Source organism: Cotesia typhae, unplaced genomic scaffold, assembly GCF_013202065.1.
Source record: "Cotesia typhae breed Kobodo isofemale line unplaced genomic scaffold, CoteBio_Ctyphae contig_5, whole genome shotgun sequence".
NCBI lineage: Eukaryota > Metazoa > Arthropoda > Insecta > Hymenoptera > Braconidae > Cotesia > Cotesia typhae.
The window spans coordinates 3,124,187-3,146,078 of NW_027423757.1; the positions used below are offsets into that span (position 1 = coordinate 3,124,187).

General features: G+C 24.2%; 5 protein-coding genes across 8 annotated transcripts in view; 4 read left to right on the forward strand and 1 right to left on the reverse strand.

The window, feature by feature from the left end:
- Positions 1 to 1,072: 1,072 nt before the first annotated feature.
- Positions 1,073 to 2,875, forward strand: Rpl35a (ribosomal protein L35A). 2 transcript variants are annotated; one of them, XM_074247608.1, is made up of 4 exons: positions 1,073 to 1,197; positions 1,601 to 1,866; positions 1,951 to 2,109; positions 2,799 to 2,875. In XM_074247608.1, exons 2-4 carry the CDS (start codon positions 1,603 to 1,605, stop codon positions 2,820 to 2,822), a joined length of 447 nt encoding a protein of 148 aa, XP_074103709.1. In that variant the 5' UTR covers positions 1,073 to 1,197; positions 1,601 to 1,602; the 3' UTR covers positions 2,823 to 2,875. The 2 variants fall into 2 exon arrangements, with proteins under 2 accessions (XP_074103709.1, XP_074103710.1); XM_074247609.1 differs by having other exon boundaries at positions 1,100 to 1,119.
- Positions 2,876 to 5,574: 2,699 nt separating this feature from the next.
- Positions 5,575 to 8,151, forward strand: LOC141530634 (SPRY domain-containing protein 7). The gene is made up of 4 exons (XM_074247854.1): positions 5,575 to 6,060; positions 6,352 to 6,629; positions 7,458 to 7,560; positions 7,881 to 8,151. The coding sequence occupies exons 1-4, from the start codon at positions 5,955 to 5,957 to the stop codon at positions 7,976 to 7,978; spliced, it is 585 nt and encodes a 194-aa protein (XP_074103955.1). The 5' UTR covers positions 5,575 to 5,954; the 3' UTR covers positions 7,979 to 8,151.
- A 4,306-nt stretch (positions 8,152 to 12,457) lies between these two features.
- Positions 12,458 to 16,917, reverse strand: Hs6st (heparan sulfate 6-O-sulfotransferase). Its single transcript, XM_074247856.1, has 4 exons — positions 16,297 to 16,917; positions 15,798 to 16,201; positions 15,229 to 15,408; positions 12,458 to 13,327 (listed from the first exon to the last, which is right to left on the reverse strand). The coding sequence occupies exons 1-4, from the start codon at positions 16,697 to 16,699 to the stop codon at positions 13,010 to 13,012; spliced, it is 1,305 nt and encodes a 434-aa protein (XP_074103957.1). The 5' UTR covers positions 16,700 to 16,917; the 3' UTR covers positions 12,458 to 13,009.
- A 920-nt stretch (positions 16,918 to 17,837) lies between these two features.
- The window catches only part of LOC141531083 (uncharacterized), a 60,872-nt gene continuing 56,817 nt past the window's right edge, over positions 17,838 to 21,892 (forward strand). Inside the window, exon 1 of the mRNA XM_074248583.1 lies at positions 17,838 to 17,870. The gene's annotated coding sequence lies outside the window, so the exon portion shown is untranslated. The remainder of the gene's footprint in view (positions 17,871 to 21,892) is intronic.
- Positions 19,155 to 21,861, forward strand: LOC141530726 (dynactin subunit 3). Of its 3 annotated transcripts, none has more exons than XM_074248011.1 (3): positions 19,188 to 19,303; positions 19,408 to 19,422; positions 21,133 to 21,861. In XM_074248011.1, the coding sequence occupies exon 3, from the start codon at positions 21,150 to 21,152 to the stop codon at positions 21,714 to 21,716; it is 567 nt and encodes a 188-aa protein (XP_074104112.1). In that variant the 5' UTR covers positions 19,188 to 19,303; positions 19,408 to 19,422; positions 21,133 to 21,149; the 3' UTR covers positions 21,717 to 21,861. The 3 variants fall into 3 exon arrangements, with proteins under 3 accessions (XP_074104110.1, XP_074104112.1, XP_074104111.1); XM_074248010.1 differs by having other exon boundaries at positions 19,196 to 19,303; positions 19,391 to 19,422; XM_074248009.1 differs by lacking the exon at positions 19,408 to 19,422 and having other exon boundaries at positions 19,155 to 19,303.

The window sequence follows — 21,892 nt, forward strand, 5'->3', positions numbered from 1 at the left end:
TTTAAATTATTTAATTTTTTCTAGGCATTGCTAAATAAACTTATTTCTGTGCAATTTTCGCGCCAAAATTTTAGAATTTAAAAGTTTATAATTTATATCTTGTAATTTAAGAAATATACTGATTGTTGTATAATTGTTCACAGTAAAAAATGTTGTGTTATTACGTCAAAAAATTTTGTGTTAAATATTTAACACTTTTGTGTGTAAATTTAACATTCATTGTATTAAATTAACACAAAAAAGTATTAAATATTTAACATAAAAATTTTTAACACAAAATTTTTTGACACATTGACGCAAAATTTTTTACTGTGTTGAATAAATAATCATTTATTTAAAGTAAATTTCAAAATTCTTCTAATCTATTTTTTTAACATAATTAATATATCTCTATCAAAAAAAATTAATTTCCCCGAAAAATTTTTTGTGAAAATAAAAATTAAGTATTGTAATATTTTTTAAGTAAAATGTTTTAAATATTTGAATTTGAGAATTTTGCACTCATTTTTTTGCTCATTATACAATACAACGTAGAAAGTACCCTGATAGCCAGCGCTTTCTCAGTAAGTGTTGACTCCCAGCAGTTACGGTTAAGTTATACATCAAGTTGGCGGTAATTCTTCACTCAACAACAGTTGTAAGCAAATTGACAGAAATCTACGGCCGCAACTTGAATACAAGTTAACAATCAAACTTGTAGTTAAATTTCCTTTCAACTTTACTACAATTAGAAGGAAATACTTGTACAGCAAGTTTTGACGTCTATTTGCAGAGTAAGTTATAGGTAACTAATAGGTAATCGCTCGCTTTGCCAACTCTTTCCATCAAGTTTGCTTCAAATTGCGGACGTAGATTGACAGTAAGTTATAGGTAAGGTGGCTATCAGGGTATTTACAATTAAAAAATTAGCGCCTTACGACTCTCAATTATCACCAGAAAATTACCTTACCATCACAAACACATAAGCACTTAACACCATCTACAGCCAACATCTCTGCACTAATAACTTAATTTCGTATTGAAACATGTCAGTTTTCGTAGTTGCCTACTTAACCTGCATTTTATCTGGAAGTGCTCTTCTCCCGTCTTCTTTGCCTTTTTATCCGAGATAGCCTTACGGTATGTCGTTCAGGAATTTGTTCTTCTAGTTATTTAATGCATAATTTTGAAAATTAGCAATAAAATTCGTAAATAAAAGTAATTAATAATCAGCTAACATATAATTTGTGTATATTTAATATAATTCATACTCAAGTTTAATTAATAATACCCGATTCGATTGGATTTTAAAGTGATTTTTCATGTGGCGTGTTCAGTATTTGTTTTTGTTATAAATGTGCAATTAAAGTTTTATGAAAAAATATTATCAAAATTTACTCCTCATAATTCTTAATATTATTGGTTAAAAAATAATGCTGTGATTTTTCCGATTCTTAATTTTTAACAATATTTTTATATCTAACCTCAAAATTGTTACATTTTACTCCATATATAATCATATATATTTTTATTTAACATTTGTAAATAGCATATAATTGCATCAAACGTATATTCTATTACTGTTCAATAGAATTAATTTTTTTTATTTAATTGATTATAGCAATGGCAGACTCAGCAGTGACAAAACCAAAAGCCAAGGCTGCGCCTAAGGAAAAGAAACCGAAGGAGAAGCCTTCGGAGCCCATTCCATTAAAGAAAAGGCCCTTCAAAAGACACGGACGGCTTTATGCTAAAGCTATCTTTACTGGTTACAGACGAGGACTCCGTAACCAACATGAACACACAGCTTTGTTGAAAGTTGAAGGAGCTAGAGTTAAAGCTGACTCTGACTTCTACGTCGGCAAACGATGTGTTTTTGTTTACAAGGTATTTTTTGATTTAAAATATAATTTTTGACAGTTATTCAATTTAACTATTTGTTGTTATTAATAAAAATATTTTAATATTTAGGCCAAGAACAAGACACCTGTTCCCGGTAAAACCACACGGAAAACTAAAGTCCGTGCTATCTGGGGCAAAGTGACTCGTCCTCATGGTACCAGTGGATCAGTACGTGCTAAGTTCAAGAGAAATTTACCAGCAACTGCCATGGGACGTCGTATCAGAATTGTAAGTTATTTTTTATATTTTTAAATCAATCTGTCAGTATTAAATCCATAAAAATATAATAAATAAGTAAGTCACTTTTTCTTTCAATGAAAAGATGTTCTACTTGGAATAAAAATTAAAAATTTTTTTATCTAAAGGTCTTAGAGATTATAAATAAAATGTTCATAAAAGAAATTAATGATTTAATTAATTAAATCAGTACGAAAATCAAAGAGTGTCAGTAATGGGATCTTTTACTCTATACTGGGAAAAAATTTTTTATCAGCTTCATGTAATTTTGCAAAGTAATAATAATACGTGCAAAACTTAAATTTATCACTACATTCACTGTTCGAAAGACATTTTGGATTCAACGAATCTTGAGATTTTTTTTTCTTTAACAGCCGGTCCTCTCTTTTTCTCGCGTCGCACTCACTCCAAGAAACGGTACTATCCTTGTTGCACTCATGAATGAAAAGCTATTGCAGTTTTGTGTTTTTCTTTTAAATAAATGAGAATTTCGAAAAAAACGCTCCACGACGAAATAGATAATTGAGAAATCTATTACGTAGCAGAACGTGTTTTTCAAAATTCTTCTTTGTCTCGGAGAGAAATATAAAGCTGCAATTGTTGGGACCGGCTGTTAAATCATGTAATTTCACCATTTGTTAGTAATATTAATATTAATTATTGTTTTTTTTTCTTTCCAGATGTTGTACCCAAGCAGAGTGTGAAAATAATTTGTACGTTATAAATATTAACAATAAAATTCGATACTGATCTTAAATTCGAAAATTTTATTTTTTATTACAAACTTTTTCATTTAGATACTTAAGTAATCCTTAATACGATTGAATTGAAGTTAATTATTCAACAAATCATATTCAAGTACAAATGAATGCAACGGTCTTACAATCATCGAACGAGTAATATCAATTCCTTCATTCAAAAAATTGTAATAATTTTATATATAGTTTAAGAAAACAAAACTGAAATGGTTTTATTTAGAAAGAAGACTTTAAGAAGGAAGCCTGAAATATATTTCTTTAAATTATTTTCATTTGGAAAATTTGACATTTTTCTCCATAATTAATATATTATCCTTTTCATTATTCATATTAATTTTATAAATAAGCTGCGTTGGATTTGATAGCCGAGCGATATTAATTTTCAACAATTATTCGCAATCAATTATACCTTCTGTTTATAACCGGAAGATCCTAACTGAACAATATATGTTCCATTTTTGGAATTTCAATTAGTTATTCTACTCATAATAATCAACAGAAAACTAAAAAAAATTATCTCAGCAAATAGTTGCTTATAAACTAGAACGATCAGTGATCATTTCTCATTTTTAAAATCAAAATAAGCCAGACATCAACAATTAGCAATGCAAGGCTTATAAATGTTGTAAAAAATCTTAATTAATTTAAAAATTATTACATAACTCACCGATCTACTGCTTAATCAATCATTTCCACTCCTTTTGTTATTTTAAAAATTTAAAATACACCAACTTTAATTCAGAAAAAAATTTTACACCATGACATAGCTCTTCATGCTAAAATTCTGAACACTTCACTTTAATTACAAAAGTTAACATCTTAAGAAAATAAAATAACTCACGCACTTTTTTGATTTACTGTCAGGCTTAAATTGAATCACTTCGATTTTTAAATGGTAACAATAATAATACCATTTTTAACTCAATATTACACTTTCATTCAAACATCGTTCATTAGTCAAGACTTTTTTTCCAATTTATAAACAATCTAAGTTACCATTTATTAATTACTTAATTGTATTTATTTAATGAAAATAAGGTTTTAAAAAAAATTGTTAAAATTAGTTGGCCACAGTTTAAGTGAGAATTATTAAATCACATTACTATATACATTGTTGAACAATTGAAACAATTTCTACGTACAATACTGTTTTATCGATAATCTAAATTTTGTAATTCTCAACACTAAGAACCAGTTTTCCAATTTGGGATAAAATTTTATTCAAGATATTATTATTGACAGTAAAATATATAGATATATTTTAGCATTGAATAAAATTTTATCTCGGATTGAAAAACTAGCCCTAAATTTTCGTTTCAATTAAAAAACAAAACAGTTTCTCCATGATATTCGAAAAAAAAATGAATTCGATTAGTCCAAAACGATAATAAAAATATCAATTTCATCGTCTTTTGTTTCAAGGTAATTTTGTTCATAAAAAATGTAAAATATCTGACAAGTTACGAACAAATGATTAATCTTAAAGTTTTTTAATAAAAGTCATGAAAATTAATGTAGCACATATTTGATAATTTTTTTAATTTTATAAAAAGTAAATAACGGCAAAAAAAAAAGAAAAAAAAAATTGAAATTGGGAAATTCAAAAAAATAAAAAATGCAATTTTTTAAAAACAATTTTTTTGGAACAAATTTTTTTGTTAAATAAAATTAAAAAATTGTCAAGTGACAGCTAACTTGGATGTTATATAAAAGTCACTATTCATGCTTAAAAAAATCCTGACAAAACCAAGTATTAATATCGCAGGCCTCACACCCACGCGATACAAACATAAGGATTTTATGTTCATGCGGCAAGAATTTATCACGAATTTTTTAAATGTGAACAGAAGTTCTTTATATGACATTAAAGTTAGCTGTCACTTGACAATTTTTTAATTTTTTTTAACAAATAAATTTCTTCCAAACAATTGTTTTTAAAAAATTGCATTTGTAGTTTTTTTAAATTTCTAAATGTCAATTTTAAAAAAAAATTTTTTTTTGTCATAATTTACTTGTTACAAAAATTCTTAAAATTATCAACTGTTTGCTAAGTTAATTTTAATTTCTTTTGCAATCATTCAGTGATTAAATTTTTAAAAGTTCACACAGAAACGTACTTACATATCTTGTACTTTTTTGGTAATATAATCGTTTCTTTTTGTTTTTAAAAACTAACTATTTTTCAGACTCTTACTATTAGTATTATTCACTCAAACTAAGCATCAAACAGTTATTTTTATAACAAAAATAAGCTCACAAATGTTTGACATAATTATTAACATCACCTCACAACACAAAACTTAATAAAAAGTCACTTTTTATTTTTAATTTTATCAAAAAACTAAACATTAAAGATATATGAATTTTTAAATCGCATTTGTTAGCAGAGTAAAGTTAGCATAACTAACAACATTTGTTAATCGTTACTTATACATAATGAGTAATAACAATAATAAATATTTGAACTTGATATTCGAGAACTTGACACGAGCGCCACCAAGAAAAAAATAAAAAAAATAAAATGAACATATTTTTATTTAAACTAGAATTCAAATTTGCGCGCGCGCCTAAATATAGTGTTTGCATATATTTTCATGCTTATGATATATTCGACCAATCACATCACGAATAAATTGATGCCTCATATATCCATCTCTATTTTATATTAGGATTATTGTACCCATAAGTTACATTTTAAAACATTCATCTGACATAATACAAATATATTTTGTATTTGAGCTACAATAGTTAGTAAATGATTCAAGACAATGACTAATAAAAAAAAAAAAATATTGATTAAATGTCATTATTAGAAAACGCCATTTTTGTAGAAGAATTCTCTCCCCTCTGAAATAAGTGACTATACACAACACACATACATACATTTAGTTTTCTATGATCTACTTATAAACAAAATATCTGTCAGAACATGAAATGTGTTATTTGTTATCTTTCATTAATTATTTCTTATTAATAATCAAGATGTACATTTTTTATTGATATAACTTGACAAAATTTTATTATTTATTTATAATTTACATCAAGTACACTGGTAATAAATTATTTAAAAAAAATAACATGATGTTTTGTTGCTTAAAAAATTGTTTCAACGGCCTTGGGTTTACCGGAGTAAAAGCTCCACAGAAAGAGTTTAACCCTATAACATTGGATACATCGCATATGGGTAAAAATTCATGTTTAAAATATAATATATATATATTGTTAATAAAAATAATATCACACTAAATTTAGTTGTCAATTCACAATTTTTTTAATTCTCTTAATAAATAAATTATTGCAAAAAAAAATTATTAAAAAAATGGACTTATAGAAATTTAATAAAATTAAAAATGCAATTTTTTAAAAATAATTTTTTAGAACAAATTTTTTTGTTAAAGAAAATTAAAAAATTGTCAAATGACAGCTAAATTAAATGTCATAAAATAATCTATAATACAATGTTTAATGATTACAGGTCATGAAGTTGTCATTGTAATGAATGGTTTAAGGGTTTGTGGACAAGGATGCGCACTTACAAATGTTCCACTGGTACAAAGTAAAAGCTATTTTGAAGTTAAAATAAGGCAAGACGGTATGTGGGCTGTCGGTTTAGCAACAAGATCCACTAATTTAAATACAACTGTCGGTGGCAATGACGCTGACAGTTGGGCATTCAATTCTGATGGTATTATTAGACATAATCAACAGGAGATTCATAAAATTACAAATCTTCCTCAAGAAGGCGATGTTATTGTAATTATAGATGAATTATTTTTTTTCTTGTTGATTTAACTACAAATTATAAACGTGCCATCTAAGTATTTGTGATCAATGACCTTGAAGTTTTTAAACTCTGGTATTTAAAGTTTTTAAATTTCTAGTATTTGAAGTTCTTAATTTTTAGAAAAATTGAATGATACTGAAATTGAGAGACATCTGATAATTCTAAGAATTTTTTTAACAAACAAATTATAGCAAGAAAATTTTAATTAAAAATTTCATTTTTAGAAGCTCTGAAAAATTATAAATGAGATTTTTATAAATAATTTTCTATGCCTAGTTTATTTTTCAAGAAAAATTAAAAAATTGTCTAGTGTCTGCTAACTTCAACCTCATAAAATTGAGAATTAAAAATAAGAATCTTCTATAAAAAAATTTGAATGAATATCTAACAATAAATGATTCGGGATGAATATTATTATTTTTTAGACGCTCTATATATTTTTAATTATGATTAATGACTTGCTTAAACTAAATGTCATAAATTACATATGAAAATTAATTTAGCAAATATTTAATAATTTTTAGAACTTTTGTTAACAAATAAATTATGGCAAAAAAAATAAGAAAAAAAATTGACATGTAGAAATTAAAAAAAATTAAAAATGCAATTTTTTTTTAATAATTTTTTAGAATTAATTTAATTGTTAAATAAAATTAAAAATTTGTCAAGTGACAGCTAATTTTAATGTCATAAATTACATTCATATCTTTGGCATTGAATTATCCAAACTCGGATGTACATTTATTGATAATATTTATAACATTTTATAATTAATTATATATTTAAAAATTTTACAGGGAGTGTCATTTGACCATATAGAACTTAATTTTTATATCAACGGAAAAAATATAAATGCACCAGTAATGGGAATTAAGAGTACAATATATCCTGCCCTATATGGTAATTATTATAACTTTAAATTAACATATTAAAGATTATACTGATATAATAAACACTGCATTAAAATTCCAATTTCATTAAATATACAAAAAGTAGAGATGAATTATTGATTTAAAGCCTACGCTGCTAGTTGGCAATTATTTTTATTTTTATACCTCTGAAACAATAGTAATTTAATACCCATCGAGCTGTGAGCTTGAAAAAGTTGTATAAAAGTTTTTAATTGAATATTCAACCAACATATATATTTATAAATGTTTTTTAATTAATTAATACTGAGATTTATTCAAAAAAAAAAAAAAATGATTTTATCTTTACAGTCGATGATGGAGCTATTTTGGATTTAATTCTTGAAGATTTCGTTCACCCATCAGCACCTGGTTTCGAAAAAATCATGGTTGAGCAGTCTTTACTTTAATTTTTTTTTTAATTATAATTACTATTTATGTTTACAAATTACTTAATTACATATAAAGTTTATAGTTTAAAAGTGAATTTCATTATATCAGAACCTGTGTATAAAAAAAATAAAAAATTTAATGATTTATTTATTTATTTAATTATAACAAAGATACATATAATAATGAGATAAATAAATACATTTTCATATATATTAATTAAGGAGTACTTTAATTGTAGCGATGATATCATTTCATTAATTCCCAACGTAAATGAAGTAATGATAATATATCATTGTTTCATTTATATGTAAATCATTCATAAGAAAAATTTTTTTTTATTCTAAGCTGTTATATTAGAATGGATTTAATTGTATAAAAATACATTCAAGAGATAATTTAAAATAATTGATTTATTTTATCTTTTATTAGAAGAGGAAAGGAAAAAATCAAATATTAAAAGTATTGAGACTTATTTGTATTTATTAAAAAGATTTACACATTTAATATATATAAATAATTATTGTAACTTTTGTATTCTACAATACAATTATTTTTATTACTATTATTATCATTTGACGATTAAATATCAAACAGTTATACTATATTCATACATAAATATATACTTATAATATAATCATAATAATGGAGAATATAAATTCTATCAATTTTTGTAATATTAAAAAGTATTTACAATCGCTCAAGCAAAATTTCAACGGTGTCAATGGCATTAGGCTCTATATTGTTTATATAATAGAATTCATATTTTTATGCTCTTTCATTTATTCTCGATTTAGTATTTCGTTGATGAAAATTCTTTGTCATTTAATTCAAATTGTATATCTCAAATTTCCATCTTTTTACAATTCTAAAATTAAATTTGCCACTGATTTTCTACTATTCGATTAATTTAGTACATTAATTATAAAATTTCCACTTAATTAAAGAAAAGTTTAATGAGTATTTGCCAATTAAAACAAATGATATAATCACAAAATACATTTACGATCGACGAAAAAATCAATATTAAATTAATAAATATCATTTATAAAAAATATTAATTATACAATTTTTTTTTTTTTTTTTTTTTTTAGTAATACATTTTTACAAAAATTCAAATGATATTTTTGTAATTATCAAAGGATAAAAGAATTGCTTTCGAAAAAACTTGTACAAAAAAAGTAAATATAAATTATTTAAATGATTTAAGAATATTTTCAATTGATGTTTGTTTATTTAAGAATTGATTTTTTTTCTTTCAAATAAATCAATACTTTTTAAAGAAAATTCTTTGGTAACTATAAAATAATTTCTATAAATATAACTTAAGAAATCACGCATTTTCATTCATAATCAATCGAATTATAAAAAAAATTTAATAAATGATTATCAAAAATACTAACTATTTAATTTAAAAGAAAAAAAATCTATAAATTTCTATACGATATCAGTTCATAATAAAAAAATCTTTAAAAGGGTAAAATCCATAGATTTACTTATTTATATAATTATTAAATAATTTTATTTTTAGATGGTTTTTCCATACTTCGCTAACTCGAGATAATAATTTTTTATATGTTCGTAAATATAAAAATTTTCTTCTCGAGAAGTGATTTCAAGTAAAAGTATATTAAAAAATATTGGTAACAAACTGAACATGATGAATCATAAATCTTCTGACTATAATAAAATATAATATATATATTCACTAACATAATTTTTGTTTTTTTAATTAAATATAAAATAAAAATAAGATCATTAAAATTATGACACAGAGTCAGAGTTATTGATGAACTATTACGTCGACAATATTTTGTAACAGACAAAATGTATTATAACTTCGCTTTAATTATTGTGGTAACGTATTGAGTCTTATTGCACGTGATATTATTTGTAATTGTTGTCAACAATTACTTTTTATTGTTATTTATGTTGTAGTAATTATTGTTAATTAATAATTAATTATTTTTCTATTATAAATATAAATATTTAGTCATACTTTTTTGTAGTTAATATATCAAATATCAATTCAAATATATCAAATATCAGATATCACTTATCAATAAATATATTTAATGCTATTATACTATGATAACATTATAATCTACACGTCTAATAACGTTTTCAATGTTCAAATATATCTGCGAATGATGTTACAATTGCTATCACCATTATATTTTTATACAAACAACAATTATATTATTATGTAAATCTAAATGACTTATGTGCGCCGTAATTTTCACGTACAAAATAATTTTCGTCTTAAAAAACATAATTATTCTATTAAAATTTTAAATAAAAAAAAAGAATATCAATTTTTATAATTAAAATTTACAATATAAAATACTTTTTCGCTGCCTAAAATTAACAATTAATGATTTGTATTTTTTCGTTCATAAATACAAAATTTTCAATTGCGAATTAATTTAATTTTATCGCATAACAATTATTATTAATTTTTTTTTTTATTAATTAACATTTTTCAATTAATCGTAATGAAGAATAAGAGAAAAAAAGAAGACTTATTAATATTAACACTAAGATAGTCTGTATTCTTCCTAACTTCCGGTGTGGATACTAATCATGAATACTAATGTCAGATCTTCAAATAAAATTATAAACAATTCGCGTATTGCTTACGTGCTCAGAAGAACACTAAAATCATATATATTTTTTTTTTGTTTGCGCAATTTAATAGTAACATGAGTGATTATTTTATTGATCAAGATTTGTTCATTATTGTTTTAATATTATAAATTAATAATTATTGGTAGTAATACGACTACTATGATGTAGTTTATAATTTTTACTAAATTTATTATGTTGTCATCGTGATCAATGCTAACTAAATACTTAATTCATCGTAATATACAAATTTTCAGAAAAATGGCAGTAATGTTCTAACGCTAATGTCTTATCTGTTTAAAAATACTTTTTAAAATAATTTTGATAGTTAAATAATTACATATGATTACAAAAATTAGTAATTAATTTATATATGTATGTTTTCATTTTTTAAATTATTAAAATTCGTGAAAAAAAGATATGTATTTTAATGTTTTAGTTTAATAAAAATTATATTAATAAATGAAAGAATAAGAAAAATGATGAACTAGCAGACCAGACTCAAATTCTTTTGATGAGCTTTCGCATTGGATAAATTTCTTTCTCATGTTATTGTAGAAGTAATTGTAAACTTCCTGAGAATCATTTGTATCAATTTATAATAAAAATTATTCTTGACAAAGTAGTTTTATACAAGTACATTAGTTTGTTCTTCATATCATTTTCATTCTTATGCTTATTTGACGTTTAATCAAGAATGGATAATTTAAAAATAAATAACATGAAAAATAGCCGTATTTAGTAGAACTAAATATTATTTTCGACCAAACACGATCTATCATTTTTTTAAATGAGATAATAAGCATGTTATGGTTGCGCTTGATTTGCTGTATATATATAAAAATTTCGTGAGTACCAGTAATAATCTACAAGAAATACAATAGTTTATTTCAATGTTTTATTAAGAAAATTCGTTGTATGGGACTGTATGATTTATTGTCAAGAACAATATTTAAATGAAGACTAAAAATTATAAGTATTTGTTTATCATTTTTTTTTTTTTTTAGTAATCAATGCAAATAAAATTTAGAACTTAAAAACTGGCCTGCAAAGTCGAACGTTTTTTTTTTTTATATTTGTTATGTTATCATATCATAAATTTAAAATATCTAAATAAAATATGCTTTGAGCTTTCATTCTTTCTATGAACCTCAAAAAACGAGGCTAGAAAAGTTGTACGTTAAATAATAATGTACTTAATCAACTAATTAATTTTCTTTGATGCAATTCGTAGAAATGGCAGAAGAAAATATTACTATTTATGATATTTATGTACTTAAAAACAAAGATATGTAGATTAATATATGCGTATACAGCCAATAAATTTCGATAAAATTTTTTCTAAAATAATTAATAAAAGTTTATAAATTGATGGTAAGTCTCATTTGTTACAAATTAACAAATTTTCAATGATATTTTTAGAGAAGTAAAACTTTATTTTGGCTTATAAAAAAAATTTCTTTGAGGCTTAGAGGATTTTTCTAATCCGATTTCATGAAATTAATTGAAGAAACCTTTAATAAAACGTTAAAAATAGAGAAGCTAAAAGCTTTCAAGTTAGTAAAAAAATCAAATCTCTAAAGCCACAAAAAATTTTTAGAGCCAAAAATAAGCGAAGTCTTTTTTTATAATAATTGTTTTGGTTTTTAGTTTAAATTCAGTTTTTACGCGAAATAAAAACTGAGTTTAAGAATCATTTTTATGGCTTTAATGTTTTCATAATGGATTCGGCTTATGAATTTTATCGCAGATATAAAACTCTACGCTAAATTTATTTGCTCTTATATATATATATATATATATATATATATATATATATATATATATATATATATATATATATATATATATATATATATATATATATATATATATATATATATATATAGCAGCCTTAGTTTATTCAACTTAAAAAAAATCTATTGTCAATTTTTTTCACAATGGACTCTCTTATTAGAGATATTACTGAGTAGTTTTTTTATACAATTAATCGAGAGAATAATTCTATCAAAAATTATTTTCTCGTAAGATCGTTCTTAAGTATATCATTATATTTCAAAATATAGATTTTTTTATATCACTATCTGTATTAACATTGTGGAGTAATAAATTATCAAAAAATTTTTTACGTCAAATAGTGTGAAGTATATCTATAAATGAATGTATAAATTCAATGTAGAGTTCTATATCGATATAAATGTTAACTAATGAGTCAGTAAACCGATAAATTTATTACGAATCACGAGTAACTAATTATCGCGGATTCTCTTTGGTTAAAACGATGAAACTTCTGGTAAATGACACGAGTAAAAACCCTATCACGCTATAAAATAACGGGAGCAGTTCCCTGAGATATCTGAGAGTTCTGCACTTTTAATATTTAAATTAGTTCATTTTAAATATAACAAGTATCATTTTAAAATAATTCAATCGTTATCAGTAGTATCTTCAATAACTGAATCCCAATTAAATTCAGTTGCACTTTGACGCGATGGCAACTCACCAAGATGTTGAAATCGCTGGATGAAGTATGGATCGCGATCTCTTAATCGTCTGAATCGTTCAAACACAAGATCTTTGGCATATTCATAAAGTTGTATATCAAGATTATTGAGCTTTCGTATTTTTTTTTTTTGTTTTGGTGTTAATGTTGCCATTGTTGCAGCACTCAGCGTTGCATTATGTTGTTCAAATGCTACGGCAAATCGCATACCAAAAGTTTCCTCGAACGAATACTGTCCGACCTATTTAAACAATTATTTTTATAATTAATAATCAAAGTCCAATAGTTTTATATATTATGTAAGTGATTCTCTGTAAAGACATCTTAAATCTGTACAAAATTGTCCGACAAAATTATTTTTGATTGTATTAGAAAAAAAATTAACAAAGGCTACAAAACTATTAGCTTAATGATAATAAATACACAGCCGATTAAATTTTTGTTTTCTCGATATTTGTGTATCTTTTGCCACATAACATGGCAGGGGACTGTTTTTTTTATCAAATTGAGAAAAATCAAGCAAACTATTTTAACGCATTCAACTTTTCAAGTTTTCAATGAATATTTACATAAATTAGAATAATATTAAGATTTATGGATCCAATTTTATAAATAAATTATAAATAAAAATAGTTGGGAGGGGACTGAGTTTCTCGTGGCCCAGACACATGTTTCCAGTACAAACGGTGTTTTTGACACTAAATAAAATGGTGATAAAGCGCTAACAGCCCTATGGTTATTAACTTAAAGCTAGTTAGATCCTCATAAACTTTACAAAAGGTATAATAACACGCTGGATTTTTTTTTGCTTTGAACTTCTGGCAAGGAACTGTTCTTAAAACGCCTGGGACAAACTTTGGTTTAATGAATTTAATTAAACAAATTAATTTTCGGTACTTTTCATTGAAGAAGATTGTTAGTTAACTAATTAAGTTTATAAATATTATGGACGAATAATTTAAAATTTAATTTTCAATTTTCAATTTTGGAAATGGGACAGCCCAGGGGACTGTTATTTTGGTGATTTACGAATTTATAACAAAAAAACTAAAATTTATTTTATTTTAGTTTTACATGCTCCAAATAGAAATGTTTTTTTACTTTCGTAATAAATTTTTTTTTTAGTTACAAAATAATTTTTCTAATAAAAATATGTCTGGGACAGCAAAAACATCCTTACAGAGAATCACTCATATAGATTCCGAATAATCAAAATGTTGACTTCATATCTTTATGATCATTTTTACAAGTTATCAAAAGCCCATCAGTTATTATCAAATATTTTTATTATCATACTTCCATAAAAATGTTAAATAGCAAAATTTAACTTTGTTTGACAAGTAATTATTTAATTAAATACTCTTTGTTTTTAAAACACTTTAGAATAGTTCCAACTTGCAATAGATAATTTAAAATATTTTATCAACTAAAGTTTAATGAACAACTAAAAGTCCTGAGGCGATAATGTATTTCTCGAATAAATTGAATACAATGATATTCAATTAGCAGGAAATGGTCCAGTGCAGAAAGTTTAAATGGAATATTTCTAAACATAATTTCCTCAAATATTTATCAAATAATTGAACTTTTAGATATGTAGAGAAATAGAAAAATATTATTTCATATAAAGTATGAATAAACTTTACATGAAAAACTAATGAATGGAAAATCACAATATTATCATATTGGTTTTGAATAAATAAAAAAGAAAAATCTTATCTAATCGTTTGTTCATTCATCAATTAACAAATAGGTCTATACTTAAATATTATCAGACCTAGTAAATATATAAAAGTCCAAAAGCCAAGAGTTTACTTAATGTTAACTGACAAACAAACTGATAATTTGTATCAAGACCATAATTATGATAGAAATATCTATAAGAGGGGATAGTTTATTTTTGAGGAACCCCCTTATTACGGCAACATCTATATTTTATAACATATGGTCATGTTTTTAAGGTAAACAATCGAAGTTTTGACAGGAAGCATCCAACGTTCATTTGATAAAAAACAGATTTCATAAATATTTACTCGATTAGTATCTTTCAATATTATATAAACCATGATTCATTGAATTATTTATTTTGAATAATCTATAAATTATTCTAAAAAAAATTTAATAAATATTTATTTTACTTACTTTTTGAAACTCTGTCAACATAAAAAATGGCATGAAATGTAAATTACGCTTAGCGCTTTCCAACATGAGATTATCTTTTTCTGCATTTGATAGTGATGAATTATAACAACCAACGAGTGATAAATCTGCGAGCATTCGCGTTTGACGATTGTTTCCCAAGTTCGTTGAACAATTCATAAACTGTAAAAAAAATGATTCAACATATTAATCATAGTATTTATATAAAATTGAATATAATATTTTTCTCGTTTATTTTCAAAGTTATTTATCATAATAATTTAGCAATAAAAAATATTATAATTAAAAAATTTTGAGAATCGACAACTCAACAATAATGTATTTAATTCGTTTCAATAACGAGCCCATAAAATATATCCGTAATAAAATAATTTGCATAATAGACTCAATAATTTTGAGATAGCTCAGAGTCGTAATATGAAGAAAAAAAAAAAAAAAAAAAAAAAAAAGTTTTATGTTAATAAAAATTTAAATGACGAAACATTAACAGTCAAAGTCATCAATTTATCATAAATTATTCATAAAATATATTAACAATGATAAATGATTACTTGTTCCAGCGTAACTCCTTGCCAAGTTGGGCCAGAATAGCACTGTGGTATATTAGCGACATTGCCGCCACACCAGTGCCTTGCCCCACGCCATGTAGCACCTCTCTGAACATGTCGAAATTCGGAAAGATATCTCGCAACAGGATCACGGATAATAGTTATATAAAAGTATCTGCGCTTAATACCTTCACCCTCTATTTTATTTAACTCATAATCAACACAATTTGTTAGTTCCGTCCAATCAGCATGTAAGCCGCATTTCCAGCCTGTTGAATAACGTGAAAATAGCCAGTTCTCATCATGGTTTGGCCGAAAACAAAAGCACCGTTTTTTCCGTCTCTGACACGAGCACGGTCGCTGAAGATCTAAATCCCGGACTAAATGTTTTCCAAACAATGTTCCTCCTAGAAAATAATAATTAAAAAAAATATTTATATTATGATTTAATTAGCCTTGATATTTCGGAGTAATAATTTAAAAAATAGATAAAAATACTTGCCTGTTTTTTGTATGTGGAGAAAGACAATAACATCATGAGCATTGATATCAAATTGAAAGGTATCATTATTAAGAATATCGTCATACCCGAGACTACTCTGAATATTTTGAAATTTAAATGATGGATGAATTAACAATGAATTTTTAAAAGGTTCCACTGGTGAAGATGAAGCTAGAGAACCTAGTCCAGTACCTGTACTGAACCCTTCAGACAATCGCGTTGATTCCTTGATATCACGATTGGTCAACGCACACACATGGTCCGGACAGAAATAACCAAGATACACAATACCAGTAAGAGCAAGTAAAACACATATTCCAATCACACCCCGTAACCGATTGCTACGGATACGAGTTTCCATGATTGATGTCTTGTCATGTGTGTGCTCTGATATAAATACCATTAGATCACTAAAATTATTTACATTTATTAATTTTCTCCATTTTCACCCATGATTTTAACCGTCAGAAGTTTTATCTTCTTCTTCTTTTTTAACTACTAAACAATTGTTACTTCCTTTTTTGGTAAGCTGACTACGGCGTTTTTTTCTTTAATTTAATTGTTGGAGAAACTTCGTGTCGCGAGAAAACAACGCTGTGCCATGAATACCTTCATTGAAGCTTGAGACTGTAATGCTAAATTCACTGGTTACTATTATTAAAATTCTCATTCCACCTCTCTTTTAATTTCTACTCTTTTAGTGTTTCGTATAAATATAGACACTTTATTATTATTATTCTCATCCTTATATTACTCTTACATTTCAACCATTCAATGTATATGTTGTCTTCCATATTTCTATATATACACACATTATATATATATATATATATATATATATATATATATATATATATATATATATATATATATATATATATATTTCAGAATAATAAACATGAGAATATGAAGCGCCGTAATTTCAGTAAGTAACTTATCGATTGTTAAACAGACGCTGACTGTAAATTCTAATTTTAACTTTTGTTTTGTTTAAAATAAAAATACATTCGTGATAGTTTATAGTTAAATACATTTGTTTATTTAAAATATAGTGCAAAATAAATTAAAAAATTTTGATTAAAAAAAAAAGTATCCTAATTAGTAATACGTTTTCAAAATGGCGCCTCAAGACAGACGGTTGTCAATTCAAAGTCGTTTGTGTTAATCAAGTTGAAACGTGATTTAATGTGAATTTGCTCAAGCGCTTTCTTGTCATTTATGTATAAACAATTCGTTAATTGTTAGAATACTAACTTTTAATCAGTAAGTTGATTAGCTATACAAAAAGATATTAAATTATTTTTAAATACAGTGATATAAGCATATTTTTTTAAACTTAACCTTCAGACAAATAATTTTTGTTATAAAATGTTAAAGTTTATGAGATTTAACATTTATCAAAGGATAAAACGTTTAGATATTACACTATTTTTAGCTTAGGAAATGTATTCTGGTTGCTCATGTTACTATGAAGGTTAAAAATGTAAAATATGATATCAAATACATTAATTATCATTATTTTACAGGTGGTTTGTGATATTAGCTACTAGTCATCGGAAATTCTGGAACTACGCGTAAGTTGAATTATTTTATTTCATAACACTGAAGTTGACAGATGTTAAAAATTTTTTTTGAATTTTGTAATGACATTAAAGTTAGCAGTCACTTGGAAATTTTTTAATTCTATTTGACAAAAAAATTTACTCCAAAAAAATATTTTAAAAAAATTGCATTTTTCATTTCTTAAAATTTTGACATGTAAATTTTTTTTTTATAATTATTTTTGCCATAATTTATTTGTTAAAAAAATTCTTAAAATTAATAAATATCTGTTAAATTAATGAAATTAAAGTTAGCAGCCACTTGATAATTTTTTAATTTTATTTAACAAATAAATCTCTTCTGAAAAACTATTTTTAAAAAATCGCATTTATAATTTTTTAAAATTTCTAAACATCAATTTTTTTTTCTCATTTATTTTTGCCATAATTTATTTGTTAAAAAATTCTAAAAATTAATAAATAGCTGCTGAATTAATTATCATGCTAAAATAAATTTCATAATTTTATAGCAGTTAAATTATTAAAAAAAAATTAATTAAAAAGTTTCACATGTGAAAATTAATAAAAATTACCAGTGAACATTTTTAGAAGCATTTTTTTATTGTAATTAATTTGTTAAAAAATTTTTTAAATTGACAACTGACCGCTAACTTCAGTATTATTTATTTTTTTTAGTCAGAAATCTATAGACGACTGAATAAAATGATAAAATAGTATAATATAATCATTTTTGGCTATAAGTGATCAATTATCCGGACTTCTATAGTAATAATTGATTGTATATTTAGTTAAATTAAGTCTAGAATGTGATAAACACATTACCAAACGAAGTTAAAATAATTTAAACAAACGTCGGAAAAATAGCAAGTTTTTGCATTTTATTTTTACTGTTAATTAGATGTGATTGTTTAATATGTCATGTTGATTTATGAAAAATTCGATAAATATTGATACTATCAGCAGAAAATAATTAAAACCTTGAAACACTGTAGAAACATTTAATTTATGTTACATTAGAATTTCATAATTGAACTTTTCTTTGCTAAAGGTTTGAAACTAGTAAATTTCATTGAATACGACGTAATGTAGTTTGATCTACATGTTTTTTGATTGGACATTTTATTACAATATTTCTTTGAGTATTAATTTGTTTTTGCAATGCGTAGTAATTTATTTTATATTTTTATAAAAGCTCTTTTGAAATTACCGCTAAAAAGTAAATTTAATGGTCGGTAATGGAGCTTGACTTTACCCAAGACTCCATCTAATGGCAGTTCATGTCCTTTTATTATTGATTATCACCTGGATAAAATAAGACATTATTATTTCATAACTTATTCTCAAGTGTCAATCAACTTTACTGAGTTAAAAAAAAGATTGTGTCAGTTGTCTGAAATAACAAAAAAACAAAAATTCAGTTGTCATCTGTCATCTACCAACTCAAGGTAATTATTTACTTGTTTTTTTTTTTTTTTTTTTTTTTTTAATTGTTTGGAATTAAAAAATAATCTTTAATGTGTTGTCAAATGGAGTAACAAGTCCATCAAAGCTTTGATATTTTCAGGTAAGTGTTTACACATATTGTGGTAATTTAATATTTTTTAACAGATGATAAAAAAATATAAGTTAAATTAAAAGTAGTATCTGTATTATTGAAACTTATTTTAAAGTAAAGTTTCATAAATTTTAATATTCAATTCTCATATGCTTTTATTAACGATTCATTCAGATGTCTAGACTTATAAATAAATTATACAGAGTATTAAAAAAATATACATGTAATACAAGTTCACCTAATCAATAATTCAATGACTTTGTTAAATGTTATATAATTGGTATTTAAACAATGTTTCTTCCTCGTAATATCTCAAAAATGCATATCAGGTATTACAATATTGTATATCTTGTAGAGTAATAATATTCAACCATCAAACAAAAAATTTCATGAAAATTAATTTAGCAGGTATTTAATAATTTTTAGAAATTTTGTTAATAAATAAATTATGGCAAAAAAAAATAAGAAAAAAAAATTGACATGTAGAAATTAAAAAAAATTAAAAATGCAATTTTTTTTTAATAATTTAATTGTTAAATAAAATTAAAAATTTGTCAAGTGACAGCTAACTTTAATCTCATGAAAATTTCGCTTTTATAATTTACTATCTTATTTAATATTGTTACGTACAATAAAATTAATTTTATCAAAATAGTCAGTGCTCATCATTGTAATAAACTTCGTTAATTTTCGTCTTCTTCAATAATATTGAAGTTCATCTTGGATAATAAATTTTAGCAAAAATATGTGTAACAATGTTTGTATTGTAGGAAGTGCGAATCAGGTGAAAAGACTAAAATAATCAGTTTCGACTATTTATTTTCATATATACGACGTTTCATCGGTGTTATTCCGAGTTAATCAGGTATCTAGCAAATAGATAGACAATATAAAAAATTAAAATATTCAAATATTTAAAAAATTCATTTTTAAAATTGATTAAATGGGATTCGACAGATGAAAATATTTATTTTAAAATAGTTATTAAACTACGTGACCTTTAAAATTTTATTATGACTTGCATAATATTGTTATGATTTCATTTTTCAAAAAAGGTCAATTTGTTAAATTTTGTGGAATACGACGTATTAGAATGGCAGTATCGATATAAACAACAAAAAATTACAAAAGTAACAAAATTAATGAAATAAAAAATTACAAAAGTAATAAAATTTATGAAATAAAAAATTACAAAAGTAATAAAATTGATAAAATAAAAAATTATAAAAGTAATAAATAAAATCACCGATTTCACCTGATTAGCACCTACTACAATTATTTATTCACAAGACCTGAAGATTTTCATATTGTTTGTATTTGTACTGTTTATTACTTCTTCTATTTCCTAAATTAAGTTTCAAGAAAAAATATTAAGATGAAATCTAATGCGCTCAAATTTTGACTAGACTTACCTAAAGATCAATGTATATTTAGCAATATATTCAGTATTTTTTTGTAACTTTTTTAAATTCAATGCAATAATTGCTTGCAAACATTTTTTTTTTACAATTGAAAATATTTATTTTTCTATGGTAATAATACTAAAAATAATAATACCCAAAATTTGAATGGAACTGTTATTTTGACAGACATATTTTAATTATTAAAAAATTTTAAAAGATTAAATGACTAAATTTTCATAACTCATATCGAATGAACTCGTTTTATTTTTAAACTGGTTATCATTACTACTATTCTAATTAAAAAAATTATTTTTAGAAAAGTAATTACTAAAAATGGTTGCAATTGACATATTGGAAGAAAGGATAACGGAATTAGAAAATCGAATTTACGGAGCAGCCGCGCCAGCTATTGATGCAACACTTCCTGAGACTTCGATTGTCGACAATATACTCCATGCCAATACTCTCATTTCATCAGCACTGTCTGGCCGTGAAAGAACAAATGCTCTTGTTAGAAGACTCCCGCAGTTAAATGAGTTATTGGATACATCTTATGAAAACGATGATCTAAATATCGAAGCGAAACTTGAAATAATTATAGCTATGGAAAGTGAGATTAAGAAAAATCTTGAATTATTCAATAAAGTTCAAGAATTAATGCCTGCCCTAGAAATAAATAAAATACAAAATGTTCCTGAATTAACACCTAAATTAGAGCATCTAACTGTTAACTATTTAAATCTCTATGAAGAATCAAACCAAATTAGCCAATCTATTCACAAAGTTTTTTCGAAGTATAACAATATTATTGACACTATTTCTAAATCACTCATTAGTTTAGATGCAGCTATAACTGCTGCCGAAAGAGCTGCAGCGCCTAAGAAACGTCAAGATGATTAGAAAATCGTTAATGTAATTTAAATCTATTGCTATGTTGCAATAAAATTGATTATTTAAAAAAACGATGAAATTCTTGAATTTAATCTCTATAATTAGAAAAATTGTTGTTCATTTTTCATGGAAATATATGACATTGAAAAAAATATACGTATACTTTTAAACTTTCTTTTCTACTC

What these genes read in the sequence shown, in the direction of transcription:
- Rpl35a (XM_074247608.1), top strand. Translation starts at nt 1,603, where the DNA reads ATGGCAGACTCAGCAGTGACAAAACCAAAAGCCAAGGCTGCGCCTAAG. An exon ending in GATGTGTTTTTGTTTACAAG is followed by an intron (nt 1,867 to 1,950) that starts GTATTTTTTGAT and finishes TTTAATATTTAG; the next exon opens with GCCAAGAACAAGACACCTGT. An exon ending in TGGGACGTCGTATCAGAATT is followed by an intron (nt 2,110 to 2,798) that starts GTAAGTTATTTT and finishes TTTTCTTTCCAG; the next exon opens with ATGTTGTACCCAAGCAGAGT.
- LOC141530634 (XM_074247854.1), top strand. Translation starts at nt 5,955, where the DNA reads ATGATGTTTTGTTGCTTAAAAAATTGTTTCAACGGCCTTGGGTTTACC. An exon ending in ATTGGATACATCGCATATGG is followed by an intron (nt 6,061 to 6,351) that starts GTAAAAATTCAT and finishes TAATGATTACAG; the next exon opens with GTCATGAAGTTGTCATTGTA. An exon ending in AATATATCCTGCCCTATATG is followed by an intron (nt 7,561 to 7,880) that starts GTAATTATTATA and finishes TTATCTTTACAG; the next exon opens with TCGATGATGGAGCTATTTTG.
- Hs6st (XM_074247856.1), bottom strand. Translation starts at nt 16,699, where the DNA reads ATGGTATTTATATCAGAGCACACACATGACAAGACATCAATCATGGAA. An exon ending in TCTCCACATACAAAAAACAG is followed by an intron (nt 16,202 to 16,296) that starts GCAAGTATTTTT and finishes ATTATTTTCTAG; the next exon opens with GAGGAACATTGTTTGGAAAA. An exon ending in TGTTGACAGAGTTTCAAAAA is followed by an intron (nt 13,328 to 15,228) that starts GTAAGTAAAATA and finishes TTGTTTAAATAG; the next exon opens with GTCGGACAGTATTCGTTCGA.
- LOC141530726 (XM_074248009.1), top strand. Translation starts at nt 21,150, where the DNA reads ATGGTTGCAATTGACATATTGGAAGAAAGGATAACGGAATTAGAAAAT.